Source organism: Microtus oregoni, unplaced genomic scaffold (genome assembly GCF_018167655.1).
Source record: "Microtus oregoni isolate MIOR12 unplaced genomic scaffold, Mior012 000070F_ref0000104, whole genome shotgun sequence".
NCBI classification, from domain to species: domain Eukaryota; kingdom Metazoa; phylum Chordata; class Mammalia; order Rodentia; family Cricetidae; genus Microtus; species Microtus oregoni.
The window spans coordinates 1,902,180-1,917,575 of record NW_024543977.1 but is presented as its reverse complement, the minus strand read 5'-3'; the positions used below and the strand labels follow the sequence as shown (position 1 = coordinate 1,917,575).

At 45.8% G+C, this 15,396-nt stretch overlaps 1 protein-coding gene across 19 annotated transcripts in view; it reads right to left on the bottom strand.

Moving 5' to 3' along the window:
• Kiaa1217 (KIAA1217 ortholog) overlaps positions 1-15,396 on the bottom strand; it is an 818,936-nt gene that overhangs the window by 16,594 nt on the left and 786,946 nt on the right. For all 19 annotated transcript variants that reach the window (XM_041641628.1, XM_041641627.1, XM_041641635.1 and 16 more), the window contains 4 exons: positions 7,728-7,903; positions 5,975-6,105; positions 5,292-5,439; positions 2,567-3,026 (listed from right to left, as the gene is read on the bottom strand). In XM_041641628.1, coding sequence (XP_041497562.1) covers positions 2,567-3,026; positions 5,292-5,439; positions 5,975-6,105; positions 7,728-7,903 — 915 coding nt within the window. The remainder of the gene's footprint in view (positions 1-2,566; positions 3,027-5,291; positions 5,440-5,974; positions 6,106-7,727; positions 7,904-15,396) is intronic.

Sequence of the window (15,396 nt, the reverse complement as noted above, 5' to 3'; positions counted from 1 at the left end):
CAATCACTCGGCACTCACCATATACTCTGTCAATGCTAAATTAAAATGGGTAGGGATGTTGCTTCCAAAGGTATTTTCTACTACTCAACTTTGTTTTCTAAATTCAACTTTCATTGCAAAAGGAATGTTTAAACAAACAACAGATACACAAACACTCCCTAAGAACCACAGTAAGAACCAAAGTCCCGGTTTTACAATCTCCCACTCATGTATTGAAATATGATAAGGCACTCTATTCATATGTACAATTTTATGTTTTTATGCATTAGCTGCAAAAATAATTAAGGTTAAAAAAATCTTTTGATGTAATTCTAATTCTGCTCAAGACGCTATATGACTTCTGGGTCATCCTTTCTTATAAAATGGGGCGGGTGTTGTTTTAGATTATCTGCTAGCTCTAGACCAATGTGGTCAAGTGTCATGGTACATATGCAGTCAAGTACTTTTAAACAAACAGAAGGCCTACCGCCACCACCATCAGTCTCCTGTGCTTTCCCTCCCCAGCACCGAGCACTTGGCATGGACTTGGCGAGCCAGAAACAGCTGAGCCTAGCTCTCTGCTGACCCAAAGGCTATAAGATAGGAAGAATCAGCGAAAGAATAAAGCTTGCCTGATTTGTCATGGCCCAGGTGACAGAAAGGCCCTGGGCCTCCCTACCCATGCTCTGGGCGTTTTCAGACACAGCGCCTAAGTGTCCTTCTACATCATGAAATACAAACATCTTATGGACAACTGTGTCTCCCAGGCTTTTAATAGATGTTTATAAAATAGAAGTGTTGTCACGGTGACATCCTTTAAGTAAGGAAATGCACACACCCCACCCCCACCCCACCCTGCCCCCAGTGCTGGGGATAGAGCGAAACTCCACCCACAGCCTCCCATCCCTTCCTCCGCAATTTTTATATAAGTGACACGGATCCAGGCATAGACATTGCATGTGGAATGGAAACTACCCCTTGTCTAGAGGCCATGTGACTGTGGCTATGGAAGTTTTAAGAGGTCATTCCAGCATACCTGGAGTTATCAGCTGGTGACATGTAAGACAGGTGAGGGTGGGTATGACCAGGTTGCTGGGGACAGAGCTGGGGAAAGGCTCTGGGATTAGGGGAAAGTGAGGGCTGGGGAAGCAAAATGTATTTAAAATAATATGCTTTTTTTGTATGTCCTTTGTTTTCCCAGTGATGGGAACCCAGGAAGCAGCAGATGCTCAGCTTTGTTGTCCTGCTCCCAGCATCTTCCTGTGTAACCCAGGCTGCCCTCCAACTCCCAGCCTTCCTGCTTTAGCCTTTCCACTACCACAGCACAGGTGCTGCCTGCCATGGCCACTGCTCCGTTTCCATCCTTAGACTACGAAAACTTCCCATTCGGCTCCTGCCATTCCAGACCCATCTTATCAATTGACTCTGTATTGTCCCTGGATTTCCTGGAGATAGAATTTTGAAAACTCACTACTGTCAGACCTTCTGTGTTCTCCACTATCTCTACATCGCACCCCCAGGGAACTTGCACTGGCTTCCAAGTTCTCCCAGATCAACATACAACCAGCTAAACTGGTTTTACTCCCCGCCTTCCTTCTTTTCCAGGAATGCTCTAGCCCAGAATGCCTTCCTCCACATCTTGTCCTGGTTAGTTTTCTGTCAACCTGACACAAGCTTGAGTTATCTGGAAAGAGGACCCTCAGTTGAGAAAGTGTCTCCATGCTCCATAAGATGGCCTGTAGGCAAGTCTGCAGACACTTGCTTGATGAATGATTGACGTGGAAAGGCTCAGCCCACTGGGGGGCCGGGGTATATAAGAAAGCAGATTGATCAAACCACAGGGAACAAGCCAGTAAGCCGTGCTCCTCCACGGTGTCTGCTTCAGTTCCTGCTCTGGGTTTTTGCTTTGAGTTCCTTCCTTGGCTTCCCTCAGTAGATTGTGACCCAGGATATGTAAGTCAAATAAACCCTTCCCTAAACAAATCGCTTTTGGTCATGGTATTTATCACACCAGCAGAAAGCAAGCTAAGACAGTGCCTTTTTTGCTTACTCAGATTCTAGTGTTTCACGAAGGGAGTTGAGCCCTCTCCAAAGCTCCATTAGCATGGATGCTCTGTGTGTACAGGCTCAGAAAATGCACAGGCCTCATTTCCCTAGAAGCTTGCACTTAGCCACGTCAAGTGGTCATACCAGATCCCAGATCAGCTCCCGTGGGAGCTGGCGGATGCTTCCTAGCCGGTCTTTCCCCATAAGAGCTCCCTACTCACATTTACCAACATATCCCTGACCCATCTTAAGGTTAGGGGGCATCCTTACACCCGAAGACCTTTTCTCAACCCTACTCCTGCGTTCTGTTCCCAGAAAAATCTAAAAACAAGCAACAACAACAAAACCCCTAAATATCTACAAAAAGCTATCTTTAGTCACATATATCTTTGATCCTTATTATATTCATATGAATGCAGTCCTACTCATATATGTATATAATACATATCCATACATTGGTATTTAAATATACAGCAGTCAGAATATAAACCCTCTGCCTGCAGGGAGGACATGGGCGTGAGAAATGGAAATCAGACTCTACCTCAATGGACACCGCCCTGTTCTTGGCACTCACACTGTGGATTTCTTCAATGAACAAGCTCTGCATGGAGGAACCATTCATTGGGGTTTGAGGAGACTGGGGGGCTGGAGCTGACTGTGGTGCAGAGGTTGCTTCCTGTGTGATCACTGTGGAACTGGCTGAATGGGAGCCAGTCCCTCCAGACAAGTTCTGGGCCGCATTCAGCAAGGCTGAGGAGTGTTGGGAGGGCTGCATGACCACAGGGGAGCTCTGTACATGGTGAACCGTCATGGTGGACACGGGCACCACTTCTGACTTCACATCGCTGGGGCCTCCGATGCTGCTGTGGACGGACTGTCCAGGCACATGGATTGTCTCCTCCTGATGCTTCAGGACCTCTGCAGCTGTGGCCTTCTCCATGGCAATGTACTGTGCAGCTTGGGCTGCATCTGTGCCTTTCAGGAGCCCATCAGTGACATGCCTAGGAGAGACCAAGTACAGCAGTGTTAAATGGGGACCGGTGTCCCTCTGTGTTCTCTCTGTGGTATATTTGAATGCCATGCCAGTTTAGGTGAAAATATTAAAGAACTCAACGGTGAAGGTTATCTTAGCAATGTTCCAAAGCCATATGGGCTTTTGCAGTTCTTTCTTCAAAAGATGGTTTCGTGTGTGTGTGTGTGTGTGTGTTCTCATTGATGTGCGTGTGTTTGTGTGTGAATTCAGACACACATGAGCCATCTTCACACAGAGAGCAGAGGATAACCTGTGGAGTCTCAGTCCTTACTTTCCCCCTTGTCCGAGGCTGGATTTCATTGCTGCTGTTGATGCCAGTGTGGTCATCAATGCCAGCATAGCCTGTGAGCTTTTGAAGACTTACCTGTCTCTGCCTCCCATCTGGCCACAGGTGTATTCATGCTACGGCACCTGGTACTACCGGGGTTCTAAGGATTTGAACACAGGTCCTCAGGCTTTGTGGCAAGTGCCCTTACCCATTGAGCCCTGCTATCAGCCCCAGGAGATAGTCTCTTCCTTTTATGGTAACACTATACCAGACTGAAACTGGCCCCTCACTGTTTGGTGGTGACAAGTGAAAGTGAGCACACATTTATCAATATTCACTCTTCCACCTGATTTTGGCCTGTGAAGCTCTCAAATACACTCAATTCTCAGTCAGAAGCTCCTAGAAGCCTTCAAATTCTTGGACTGTGAGCCATGTTAGCCTGTGTCTTACCTTATTGCTGTCTTTCCCTGTATTTGGACTCAATCAAGCCTTTCAAATTCAAGGCCTACTGTGACTGTGAACCGAGGTATGTTTTGTTCCCCATCTGAACATGCTGTGCAAATGTTCTACAACTGATTTATATCCATGTGCTTGGGTTCTGAGACAAAGTCTATGCGTAGCTCAGGCTGACCTTGAACTTGTGATCATCCTGAGGGCTGGGATTATGAGCGTGTGCCACCTTCCCTGATTCTTTGGGAGTCATTTAAAGTTATATGTCTATTTTCACACAGGCTACAGTTGAAAAGACAAGGATCTTTTGGAAGCACACACGTGTGTTTGAGTGTCAGTTCTCACATGTTTTAGAATGTCAGGGACATTGCCACTTTGAGTCTCAGGTACTTCTGTAGAATGTGAGCATGGCAATAATAAAGACAGTGCCTTCTTATACCCAAGAGGTGATGGCACATGACTTTAATCCCAGCACTCAGGAGGCAGATGCAGGTGGATCTCTGAGTTTGAGGTCAATCTGGTCTACAGAGTGAGTTCCAGGACAGCCAGGGCTACACAGAGAAACCCTGTTTTGAAAAATAAACAAACAAAGACAGTGCCTTCTATGAGGAGTGTGTGTGTTTGGGTCATGCTTCTCACTCGCTTCAGGAGGCTGTCCAGCTTGTGCGGTTCTTCCTTCAAGAACCTCACAGCCTCCACTTCTATGCGCAGGACGGCACGCATCTTATTTTGCAAAGTTGGAAATTCTCCTACAGGCCAAACCAGCAATGTGTTATGGGATAGGAAGGCAGAATATGTGTGTGTGTGTGTGTGTGTGTGTGTGTGTGTGTGTGTGTGTGGTGTTCATGGCTGAACACATCCTAGGCAAGTGTTCTACCACTGAGCTACACCCCTGCCTCTGTAAGCACGGTTTCAATGGGTTTGATGATTCTAGAACTTTTTCATTAAAAGTTGCAGATCAGGCAGTGATTCCTCTGAATCTTTCTTCACAGTAGTGATCTTTGACGAGCAGCTCCACTCAAGCATGCACGTCTTTCCTTGGTGGACCTGATTCCCTTGGGTATCAGATTCCCAGATACTCTTTCAGTAGATAAACACTTGGCTCGGTTTTTCTAACTGAAGTCTACTACACCCCCAAGGTGAAGGAGGCTAATAGAGTATTTTAATTTGTTCTTTACCTACAAATTGTTACATTTAATTTTTAAAACTACTTACCTAATTTTATTTCTAAATTCATTAATTTCATAGTAGTGGGAATCAAGCCCGGCACATGGCTAACAATTTAAAAGCCTATGATGGGTCCAGTGCAAAGGTCTGCACTGAAGGAATGATGCCCTCAAGCCATGTTGTAACAGATGTTGAGATTGTGAGCAGGATGCCATGAATAAGGGGTGATGAGTCAAGATGCTACTAGAAGTAGGCCCCTGGAGAAGGGCAGGAACTTAGAGCCCATGAACTGTACGGCAGCCTATGAGCCCTCCTCCTCACCCACCCCAGTAGGGCCACGACAGTCACCTCCGCAACATCGTCAGGACATCCGTCATGCTTCTCACTCGCTTCAGGAGGCTGTCCAGCTTGTGCGGTTCTTCCTTCAAGAACCTCACAGCCTCCACTTCTATGCGCAGGACGGCACGCATCTTATTTTGCAAAGTTGGAAATTCTCCTACAGGCCAAACCAGCAGTGTGTTATGGGATAGGAAGGCAGAATAACCATACCCATCCCACGCCTGGGACCTAGGATAGTGCAGAGAAGTACCATGCCTACAAAAATGTCGGGAGACAGTGGCTAAGAGCACAGATGGTGACCTCAGACAAGGTCACAACCCCACTAGATCCATTCCCTGTATATTATGGATACGGTCAACTGAAAGTTAGGGTCATTTTCAAGAATTGGTATGTCTGTCAGGTGCAGTAAAAGTGAACAGACATTTTTAATTGTATCACTCAATTTCCATCTTCAGCTCCCTCTCTGAGGGTCCTCTAAGAAGTCCCAACTCAATCTTTCACTCTCTGAAAGATTATTTATTAAATATTTATTTGAAACAAGGTTTCACTATTTTCCTGTACTGGTCTCAATTAAGTTCAAGGTATCCTCCTGCCTCAACCTCTTGAATAGCTGGGATGACAGGCTCATATTTGAAGATTCTTACACATCCCAGGAAACATGATTCCAACCTCCCTTCCTGCAGAAGCCTCACCTTTGAGGGTGGCCACAGCTTCCCCCACTTGGCGCAGGAGGAACGCTCCGTCCTCCACATCTTTCAGCGTCACCACGCGGCCAGTGGATGAAGAGTCCTTCTTCAAGTCCTCAACGAAGTCCTCCAGTTCGCTGTTGGGAAGGGGGTCAGATAGCAGAGGAACTGAGCACAGAGGGTCTCAGGAAGGGCAGGTGAAGGAGCAGGGCACGCCCTTCCATGTCCCAGCTCCACCTTGGGTTTCCATGGAGGTGGAGGGAGTGAAGTAGATGGTACTTTGTTTTGGAACCTTGCATAGAGGTGTAAGGCAGCTTCAGGAAGGTTCTCCTCTGCCTGTCACTTGAGGCCCAGGTTGGCCAGTGATGTGTGTGTGCTGAGGGGAGAGGCATGTGGTTTGCGGAAGATATTCTTAATTTTCAAGGGTACTCATGCCAGCCAAAGGAGCAATGAGTACACTTGGTGATCAGGAAGGGAGGGAGAGAAAAACAGAGGGAAGAAAGTGGTGATAGACTAGAAATGGAAGCGGGCAGTGTGCAGGGGCGGCATGAGCCAGTTACTCCAACGGAAGGAAATCAGACAATCAGGTTTCTCAGCTTTGGTATCTGACATATTGGACCAGATAATTTTTTTTAGTGCAGGACTGTCTTGTGCAGTGAATAATGTTACACTGTGTTCCTGGCCTCTACCCATTGAGTGCTAATAGCAAACGGCCCCAAATTCCAGTCATTTGTGACACACGTGAATGTCCCTCGACATTGTCACATGTCCTTTGGAGAAAGCAAAACCGACCTCAAAACTCCCTAATAGATAACCTCTAGTGTATCTGATAGTCCTACCATTAATGATTGCCTCTCTTCTTATGGCTTAGCACTCACATAAGATCTGATTTCCGGTGTGTGTGTGTGTGTGTGTGTGTGTGTGTGTGTGTGTACAGATACTAACTCCAACAGAGCTAAGTTACATTCTTCCACTTGAAACAACAAAAACAATCTGTCCAGGCATCTTTACTCATTCCCCCATGTGTTTGCATCCTTTCAGTTTGCCTGCAAATTTGAGAAAAAGCTGTTTTTGTTTTTTTAAAAAAAAGATTAGTGAGGCTAGAGTGCTGAGAAACACACGACCACTAGGTGGCAGCAAGTGATTAGCGACTGTGCCTCCTGGTTCCTTCCCTCGTGGAGCAGGCAGAGGATGGTCACTGAGGAGGTGATAGGACTCCTTTCCTCTAGGTAAACTGGAGGGAGCTAGGGTAGCTGCAGGAGGCAGTCCAGAGCTCAGGTATACACATATTAAGGATGAAGTCACACACAAGCAATCTGGCCTCTTCTGACTCTTACTAGAAGTCCATCAGAGGACACTTCCTTGGAGTTGCTACTCTTGTTTTACTGTGGGTTCCCATGATCTTGTTATGCACAGCCCAGACAGACATGCAGCAAGTCTCCAGAGCAGGAGTATGGTCTATAGAAGGTGCCGTGCAAATAGGAATGGAACGATTCAAGCATGAGATGTCATAATCACCTTGTCCCCAGTTTTCCTGCCAATCCCAACCCCTTCTCTACAGATATCCCACACTTTCCTGGTCAAGAGACATGTTGCCATGGGGACAGTAGAGTTTCCCAGGACTTAGCAGAGGGACACTTGGAACCACAGATACCAGGGCCAGCAGATCTCTGATGTACACAGAGATAAAGAGGAGGACAGTACCAACTAAGAAGAGCACCCTGTAAACAGTTTTTCTTCCCAGGTGGCCAGCACTCACCGTAGCTTCTTGACAATCCTCTCCTCTTCATGGAGGTACTTCTGTCTCTCCTGCTCCACCAAGGTGCGCTGGCGTTGCACCGGGTCCTCCAGTCTCTGCATTGTCTCCTTCACTTTGCTACTGATTTCCAGCTCAGCCTTCTTCATCATTGCCCTCAGAATCTCCTGGTTCTGCAGCTGCGGGACAAAAGAAATCAGCTTCCATTGGCTTCGCCTGTCTGCCATCGTGAGGCCTGAGTGCCTTGCAGTCTTCAGAAACAGGCTTAGAGAAAAACTACAGCTGAATCTTTATTTTGGTAAGAAAGACAAGAAAGCAAGGCCTGGCTACAGTATCGCTTCCTTGAGGAACTGCTGAGCTTCAGCAGGCAACTGACAGCTGAACTTCAATTTGTGTCTATCAAAAAGGTAAAATCTGGGCTGGAGAGATGGCTCAGTGGTTAAGAGCATTGACTGCTCTTCCAAAGGTACCGAGTTCAATTCCCAGCAACCACATGGTGGCTCACAACCATCTGGAATGAGGTCTGGTGCCCTCTTCTGGCCTGCAGGCATATACACAGGCAGAATATTGTACTCATAATAAATAAATAAATAATTAAAAAAAAAAAAGGTAAAATCTTTTCTACTCTTCCACTACGGTTACACACACACACACACACACACACACTGCAAACTCTGATGGACATGGTTTTATAGAGAAGAGCCAAGTAGACCAATCAACCCCAATCCTTAGCCCCCTATAGACCACGGCAGCCATCCAGACTTTCTTGCCCTCTGTTTTACTTTTCTCTGATGATTTTGGATTTGCTTTCCTTGGTAGGATTACGTGAGACTCTTGACAGGAATTTTTCAGAATGTGTTTTAAAAGTGAATCTGTGCTCTCTGGTTTGTTTGGCTCCGTGTCTCAATACCATGGAGTCATAGCTCCTTACCATGTGGCTCTCAGTATTGATGGTGACAGTGATAATGAGTCCAGAGGAGACCAAGGCTCTTGGAAATTCACTAATTTCACTGGATTTGGCAAAGACCGCATGTGAACGTAAGCCCATAATTCCCATACAATTTTCAGAGCTCACTGGTTTTTCATCTCATGGAGCAGACTGCATGCATGTTTGCAGTCAGGTGTCATAAGACACTTGTCAACACTTGCATCCTTGGGGCACAGCAATGAGTCTTTCATACGTCTGGGAAGTGACCATCTTCCCTCAGCCTCAGCAGCCGCGATTCCATTATATTCATTACGTTATCCCTACGTCCCCCAGAAACACCAGAGTCCTTCAGTTGTTTGAATTGTTTTCTGGACCCTTCTCCAATACAAGCTATCACCTCACAGGGTGGGGATGCTGTTGTCATCGGCCCCATTGTATCTTCACACTGAAGGGAAGGACGGTTTGACCATGGTATCATTTGTTCAGAGCTTCACTGTGGTCTCCATTACCCAAGTAAAGAATAAGCTGGGTCACAGGTATAAGCACCACTGGGTCCCAACGTCAGTGCAAGATTCTGTGTGGCTCTTACTGGCTAAAGAGACTATGGCCGTGGATGCTACAAGTTCCCATGACTGTTAGAAAGGAAGTGTGGTAACAGGACAGTGCCTTTGCCTGATTGTGAGGATTTAGTAAGACAATTTAAAAACATGGTTAGAGAAGACTCTGGTACAAACCTAACTCTGAGTACACACCAGCTATTGTTATCAGAGAGCAGGAACCTGGGGGTGGAGCCTGTGGTCGTATCTGGGAGGGAGCCAGTAAAAGTGGGTCACTCTTGGTGACCTCTGTGACCCAGCCATGCTCACACAGCTTTGCTAATGTCCTTTCCGTGGACTTCTGAAATCAGTCAGTGCACAGCAGTCATGAGCCTCCTTTGCTGTGGATCGCTCTGGCCCGTCCTTTCTTGAGACAGCCCTTCCCGAGTGTCTCGTCTCTTCTCAGGTGCTCACACCAACATCCTCTGGTCTTTCTGACTCACCAAGGTCCTTTCTGCCACAGTGACCTTGTACCTACATATCTTTACCTCTTGAAATGGTCTTCCCACCTCCTTGTTAATTTCTTCTCTAGAAAGAGGATCTGATATCAGCTTTTGAACAAATGAACTTAAGCAGCCATCTTGATAACTAACAGAGAGCAGTGGAAAACCCAGAATGTTCTCTAAGTGGTTAAGTTAGGGAGTAACACCGGCCAGCTCAGGTGAGCCTTGTGCTCAGCCTGTGCTACAGACGCTGTGGTCAACACTGTATAGGTCAACGAAACATAAACAGTAACACGGCCTTCTATGAAAAACTCGGCTCAAATTTAGGGCTATGGTGCTAGCTCCGTAGAGCTCTGCCTCGGAGGGGAAGGAACAGTGAGTGGAGATCACACAAGCTCCGCGGAGCTCTGTCTGGGAGGGGGAGGCACAGTGAGTGGAGATGGCCGTGTAAGACACAAAGACGTACACTATTAAAGAGTTGTCAAGGTTATGAATGCCTGAAGGCTTGTGAGAGAAGCGGCTAATTTAACTGGGAGGCAAACTGAGCATCGGGAATTTTTTGACTACCTGAGTGCCTGTGTTTTGCCACCAAGGACAGTGTCATGGTCTAAGAAAGGGGCTCATGAAAGAAGAGACAGTATCACTGTGTCATGAGCTAGGGCCCAGCCCTCTGCCATTACCCTCCTGGCCACACCAGACGAAACAAGCTCAAGTAACACCATAATCTCATTAGCAGCAGACATTAAAATGGCTATCAAAATAGGAATTATTGCTGGGAGGGCCTTCCCACTGAAATTGGAAGGTAGGAAATAGGTCCCTCACAGAGGTCACGTGACTTGTTGAGGCTCATTTGTTGGTTATAGGCCCAATCAGGGTTAGAACCAGGTCATTTTATCCCATCTCTAGAACTGCTCTTCTGTCTAGACATGAGTCTTGTTCTAGGCCTACTTTCTGGCACACACAGCATTTCTGACACAGTGATGGACATCCTGGAGGAAGACAATTCCACATAATGCGTCAGTGAGCTCCTGTGCTACCAGAGCAGAGCAGGAGGATGGGCTGTTCCTCAGTGCTGGGCTCTGGGAGTCTCCTTGGGAGTCAGGGGAGAGTACAGACACGGAATTTATTATGACACTGCGGGGGTGGGGGGGCACTTCCTGAAGGGAGGAATGCCCAACTAGCTAGATTCTTAGTCTATTTCCCTCTCCTCTCCTCGCCTATCCTGCCTGTTGCTGTCATTACCTCCTGGCCACAAACATGCCCTGGTTCATCCCAGCAGAGAGCAGAAAGAAAAGCAGAGGGCAAGCTTTTGATCCACAGATGTGCTCTTGGTCTTTCTCCGTGCCGGAGAGCATGGTAAGGTTTGTAGGTTTTCCCTTCAGTTATGAAGGAGCATCAGTTCTGAGAAGGGACAGTATTCAAGCAGTAAGAAATGTACGCTCGCTCACACCAAGACAGCTTCTCAGGTTCACACATATGTCCACCAGGAAACACCACTGAAGAGAGAGACATTTTGGGGTCACTCTAAAAGTCCCCTTCACAATCCCCCACGTTTGCGACCTCTAGCCTGAGAAAACCACCCGCATTTCTGCTATCACAGAACAGCTCCCCCGTCCTAGAACATCATGCAAACGGTATCCCACGTTGTCCATTGTAACTGGCTTCTTTCATCCAGATCTCCCAGCCCCAGTGCTGAGATGTGGAACTCAGGGCCTTGCGTGTGCTAGGCAACTGATCTACCCCTGAGTCACACCCCAGCCCAGCCCAGGGCTGCTGAGGTTGCAGCAAATGCTATTTCAGCCGTCTGTTCTCTTTACGGCCAAAGTGACATTCCCTTGTGTGGACGTACTAAATGTTTTATAGCTTGACTTGATTCTGGTGATCTTGTTCAAATCACTTAGTTCGAAAGGCACTCTTGTCATTCCCTTTCACGTGCAACTGATGATAATCTGTGACGAGAGACAAGTACATTTGTGTTCCGCTGTCATACATCTGCATTTTCTTTGCCAGCCTTGCTCTGCTCGGTAATATTCAGTGCTAAACAGAAGGGAAAGGTGATTTCCGTCTACTTGGTTCTTGTGTTTTCCTGGGATCATGTGTGACGGTTCACTAGCAATACCATTTCCTATGGGCTGAGGAAGGTTCTTTCTCTCTAGAGACTCCTGAGTGTTGGTGTCACTGACAGTGAGTTCCAGCATGCTTGTCTTGTATTTACTGAGAGGTTATGTATTTTTTATTCTGTTGATAGGGTCGAACATGACAATTTCTATTTCTATGCTAAAGAACTCTGGTATACTTGAGGTAATTATTTTTTAATACATTAAATTCATTGCTACTATTTTGTTTTTTTAAAATATTTATTTATTTATTTATTAAGTATATAATATTCTGTCTGCATATATGCCTGCAGGCCAGAAGAGGGCACCAGATCTCATTACAGATGGTTGTGAGCCACCATGTGGTTGCCGGGAATTGAACTCAGGACCTTCGGAAGAGCAGGCAATGCTCTTAACCGCTGAGCCATCTCGCCGGCCCCGCTACTATTTTGTTGAGGGTTTGATAACTTTGTCTTCGCAAGGGCCACTGGCCTGTCACTTTCCTACTGCTTTTAGGGCATGTGCTGGTTAGTTTTTGTGAGCTTGACACAAGCTAGAGTCATCTGGGAAGAGTGGAATTCAATGGAAGAGCTGCCTCCATTAGGTAGGCCTGTGGGCATGTCTTTGGGACTTTCTCTTGCTTAATGATTGATGTTGGAGGTCCCAGTCCACTGTGAGCAATGTCACTACTGGGCTGGTGGTCCTTGATTTGTATAAGAAAGCAGGCTGGGCAAGCCATGGAGAGCAAGCCAATAAGCAGCACCCCTCCATTGTCTCTGCTTCAGTTGCTGCCTTGCCTTCCCTTCATGATGGACTGGGACTGGGACACGTAAGCCTTCTCTTCACGCAGTTGTTGCTTTTAGACAGTGTTTATCACAACTAGGACAGGGTAACACTGACTTCATAAGAGGAGCTGGGCACTAAATTTCCTTCCCTTTAGATTTTTTTTCCCCTTTTGGGCCTTTGAAGATGTCCTTAAACTATTTCCTGTCTGTTCTTATTTCTGATGATACGTGTCTATTAATCCTGATTTATGTTTCCATGTATGAAATGCTTCTCCCCAGTCTGCCTGTCTTTTCTATTGATCCTTGTTTTCTAGCAGGCTGTTTACAGAATCCTTTGTTGTGCTTTTCTCTCTGATGACCAGACTGGGTGTTTACTAGGTCTTTAGTCTGTAGATTTATGACCTTTATCAAGTTTGGAAAAATTGCCCCCACTCTTTCTTCCCACATTGACCCTTGAATACTGCTCCATGGGTCACTACATTTTAGTGTAATTTCTTCTTTACTCTTGGATGGTTTCTATTGCTGTTTTCTATTGCTTTCTTTGGCCAGTGCTTCATCATTTAAGTCTATCTAGATACTGTGTGTCTTTTTTTTTTTTTGGCAGTACCAAAAGCTCTATCTTTAAGCGCTTAAAGCATTGGTTCATGTTTTCTTCTAAATCTGTGAGAATAATTTGAGTAGCCTTTTGAAGTCTTTGTTACTGATGTAAGCGATCTTCATCACTTCTGGTTGGCTTCTATTGGCTGAGTTTTCATAGATCATATTTTTTTTAACCATCATTCATTGTCTAGTAGCTACCGGTTGGATGTTAGGCATGGAGTATTCGTTTTTATTGTTTTCCTTACAGATTTTGGGTATTCTCTGACAGGCCAGTTGTGTGTGGCTCATTTTGTTACTGAGAGGGTTATTTGTAATCTTTTGTAGGGAGACTCTAGGGTGATCTTTATGCTAGGGCTACTTTGGTTCAGTGACTGGGATGTCGATTTTTTCTAGTCTGTACTTAATTCTGAGGTATCCAATATGGCCTCTTCATTTTTTCTTGTGAAAACTTGAACGGATCCAGGCCTGGGTGGTCTCTAGGGAGATTTTAGCTTGCTGGTTTATCTAGTCTTTACTTGGTCCAGAGGTCTGGTCGTTTTACACATACTTGGTTTATTACCCAATAGCTGGCCCACAGATTAACATAGTCCTTTCTATACAGAGATTTCTTCTATTTGGCAGTCCATTTCATAAATGCAAGCTGCTTCAGCTTTTTGAACCTTGATTTTTATCTCCTTAGCCGAGCAAGATGATCCCAAGACTGCTGGAGTTTCTGCATTACATCTGAAGAAAATTGCTTCCAGGCAGATGCACGGGTCAGCCACGGGATTCATCTGCCTTGTCTCCATCCTTCTAAGCAACCCAGGCCCAAGATCCCTGTTGTCCAGTGTCTACAAGTCATGTTCAACAAGTTTCCAGTTCTCTAGATGTCAGCAATGGGATGGTGAGTGGGGCTGCAACTACTCCCTCTTAGCTGAAAACACAACTTATTAAAAATGCCTTTGATGGTTTTATAAGCACTCTTAGAATGTTCTTGGCCACTAAATCTTTAATTGGGCCAAGTGAGTTATCCATGTCAACTTCATGAATAATGTAGGAAACCACTTAAACCTAACTACCTCAAAATAGCCCTGTACCTCCTAAGCTCATTCCTGACAAGGTAGGTGAAGCCAGCCTTGACAACATGGTCAGCTGACAGAAAGCACCAGATGCTGCAATCACCTGGTTACACTAAGCAGTGGGTATGCCACAAACTCGGGGGTCTGGGACTAAAAACCAGACACCAGAATGACTCCTAACCACCTTCATAAAACCAGCAACGCCTAGTCACGAACACATGGTATCTGGATGTCATCTCAGCCTCTTAGATAGTCTCTTGTCTGAAGATCTGACTGGACCTTGGTAAATTGTTTAGTAACTTAACTGTCAACTTCTGTATAGGTTCCATGTATCATTTCTGCCTGGGTGGAGAAACAGTCTGTCCTACAAGGGCCAAACGTTGGTGTACTTTCGTCTGGGACACACATTATCCTGACTATAATTCTGGACATCAGAAAATAAAAACCTCTAGCACAAGAGATACATTAAGATAACTGTTGACCTATGTCAGGCCAGATCCCAGGGCTCTGTGAACAGCAGTTTCTTCTTTAGTGTTGATCCTCCCTCACCAGAGGAAAACCCGCAGATTCCCAGAAACCTTAAACATGTAACACTAAGCTCAGAAGAACACCATTTTTTTTTTTTAACTTATCAGGAAGCCGGATAAAGAGACGGGTGGGTAAGAAAACAAGTGATGTATGATGTGGAACCGTAGAATGTATCCGTTCTTTTGATTTCTGAAGTCCTGACTGTGGTCACCACAGAACTTGTTTTCTTCCAGGAATACATTTCTCTCCTCAACTCAGAGAAGGGCAAAAATGCAGTCACTGGAGGTAACTCTAGTGGGCAGTATGGGTGGAGCATGAATTGTCCAGCTCGTGTGATGTTGAAAGCCAACGCATCATACACCGAGGGAGCTGGTTGTCTCAGTGGCCTCACTGGCATCATTTTCTCCCATCTGATCACCCTTGTGTCTGCTTCATATTTTATTCCTGAGAAGAATCTATCACTTCTGGAAATGAAGTGTTCACGTGTGAGAGTCTGCGACAGTCTAAGACTTTCCAATGATTTAATTATCTAATTACTGAAGCAGGCTGCCAAACACAAAAGAGTTCATTCAGTTACACTATTTTATAACACAGCTCAAAGAACATTGGAATTTCTAATTCCATTTTTGTTCTTTTGA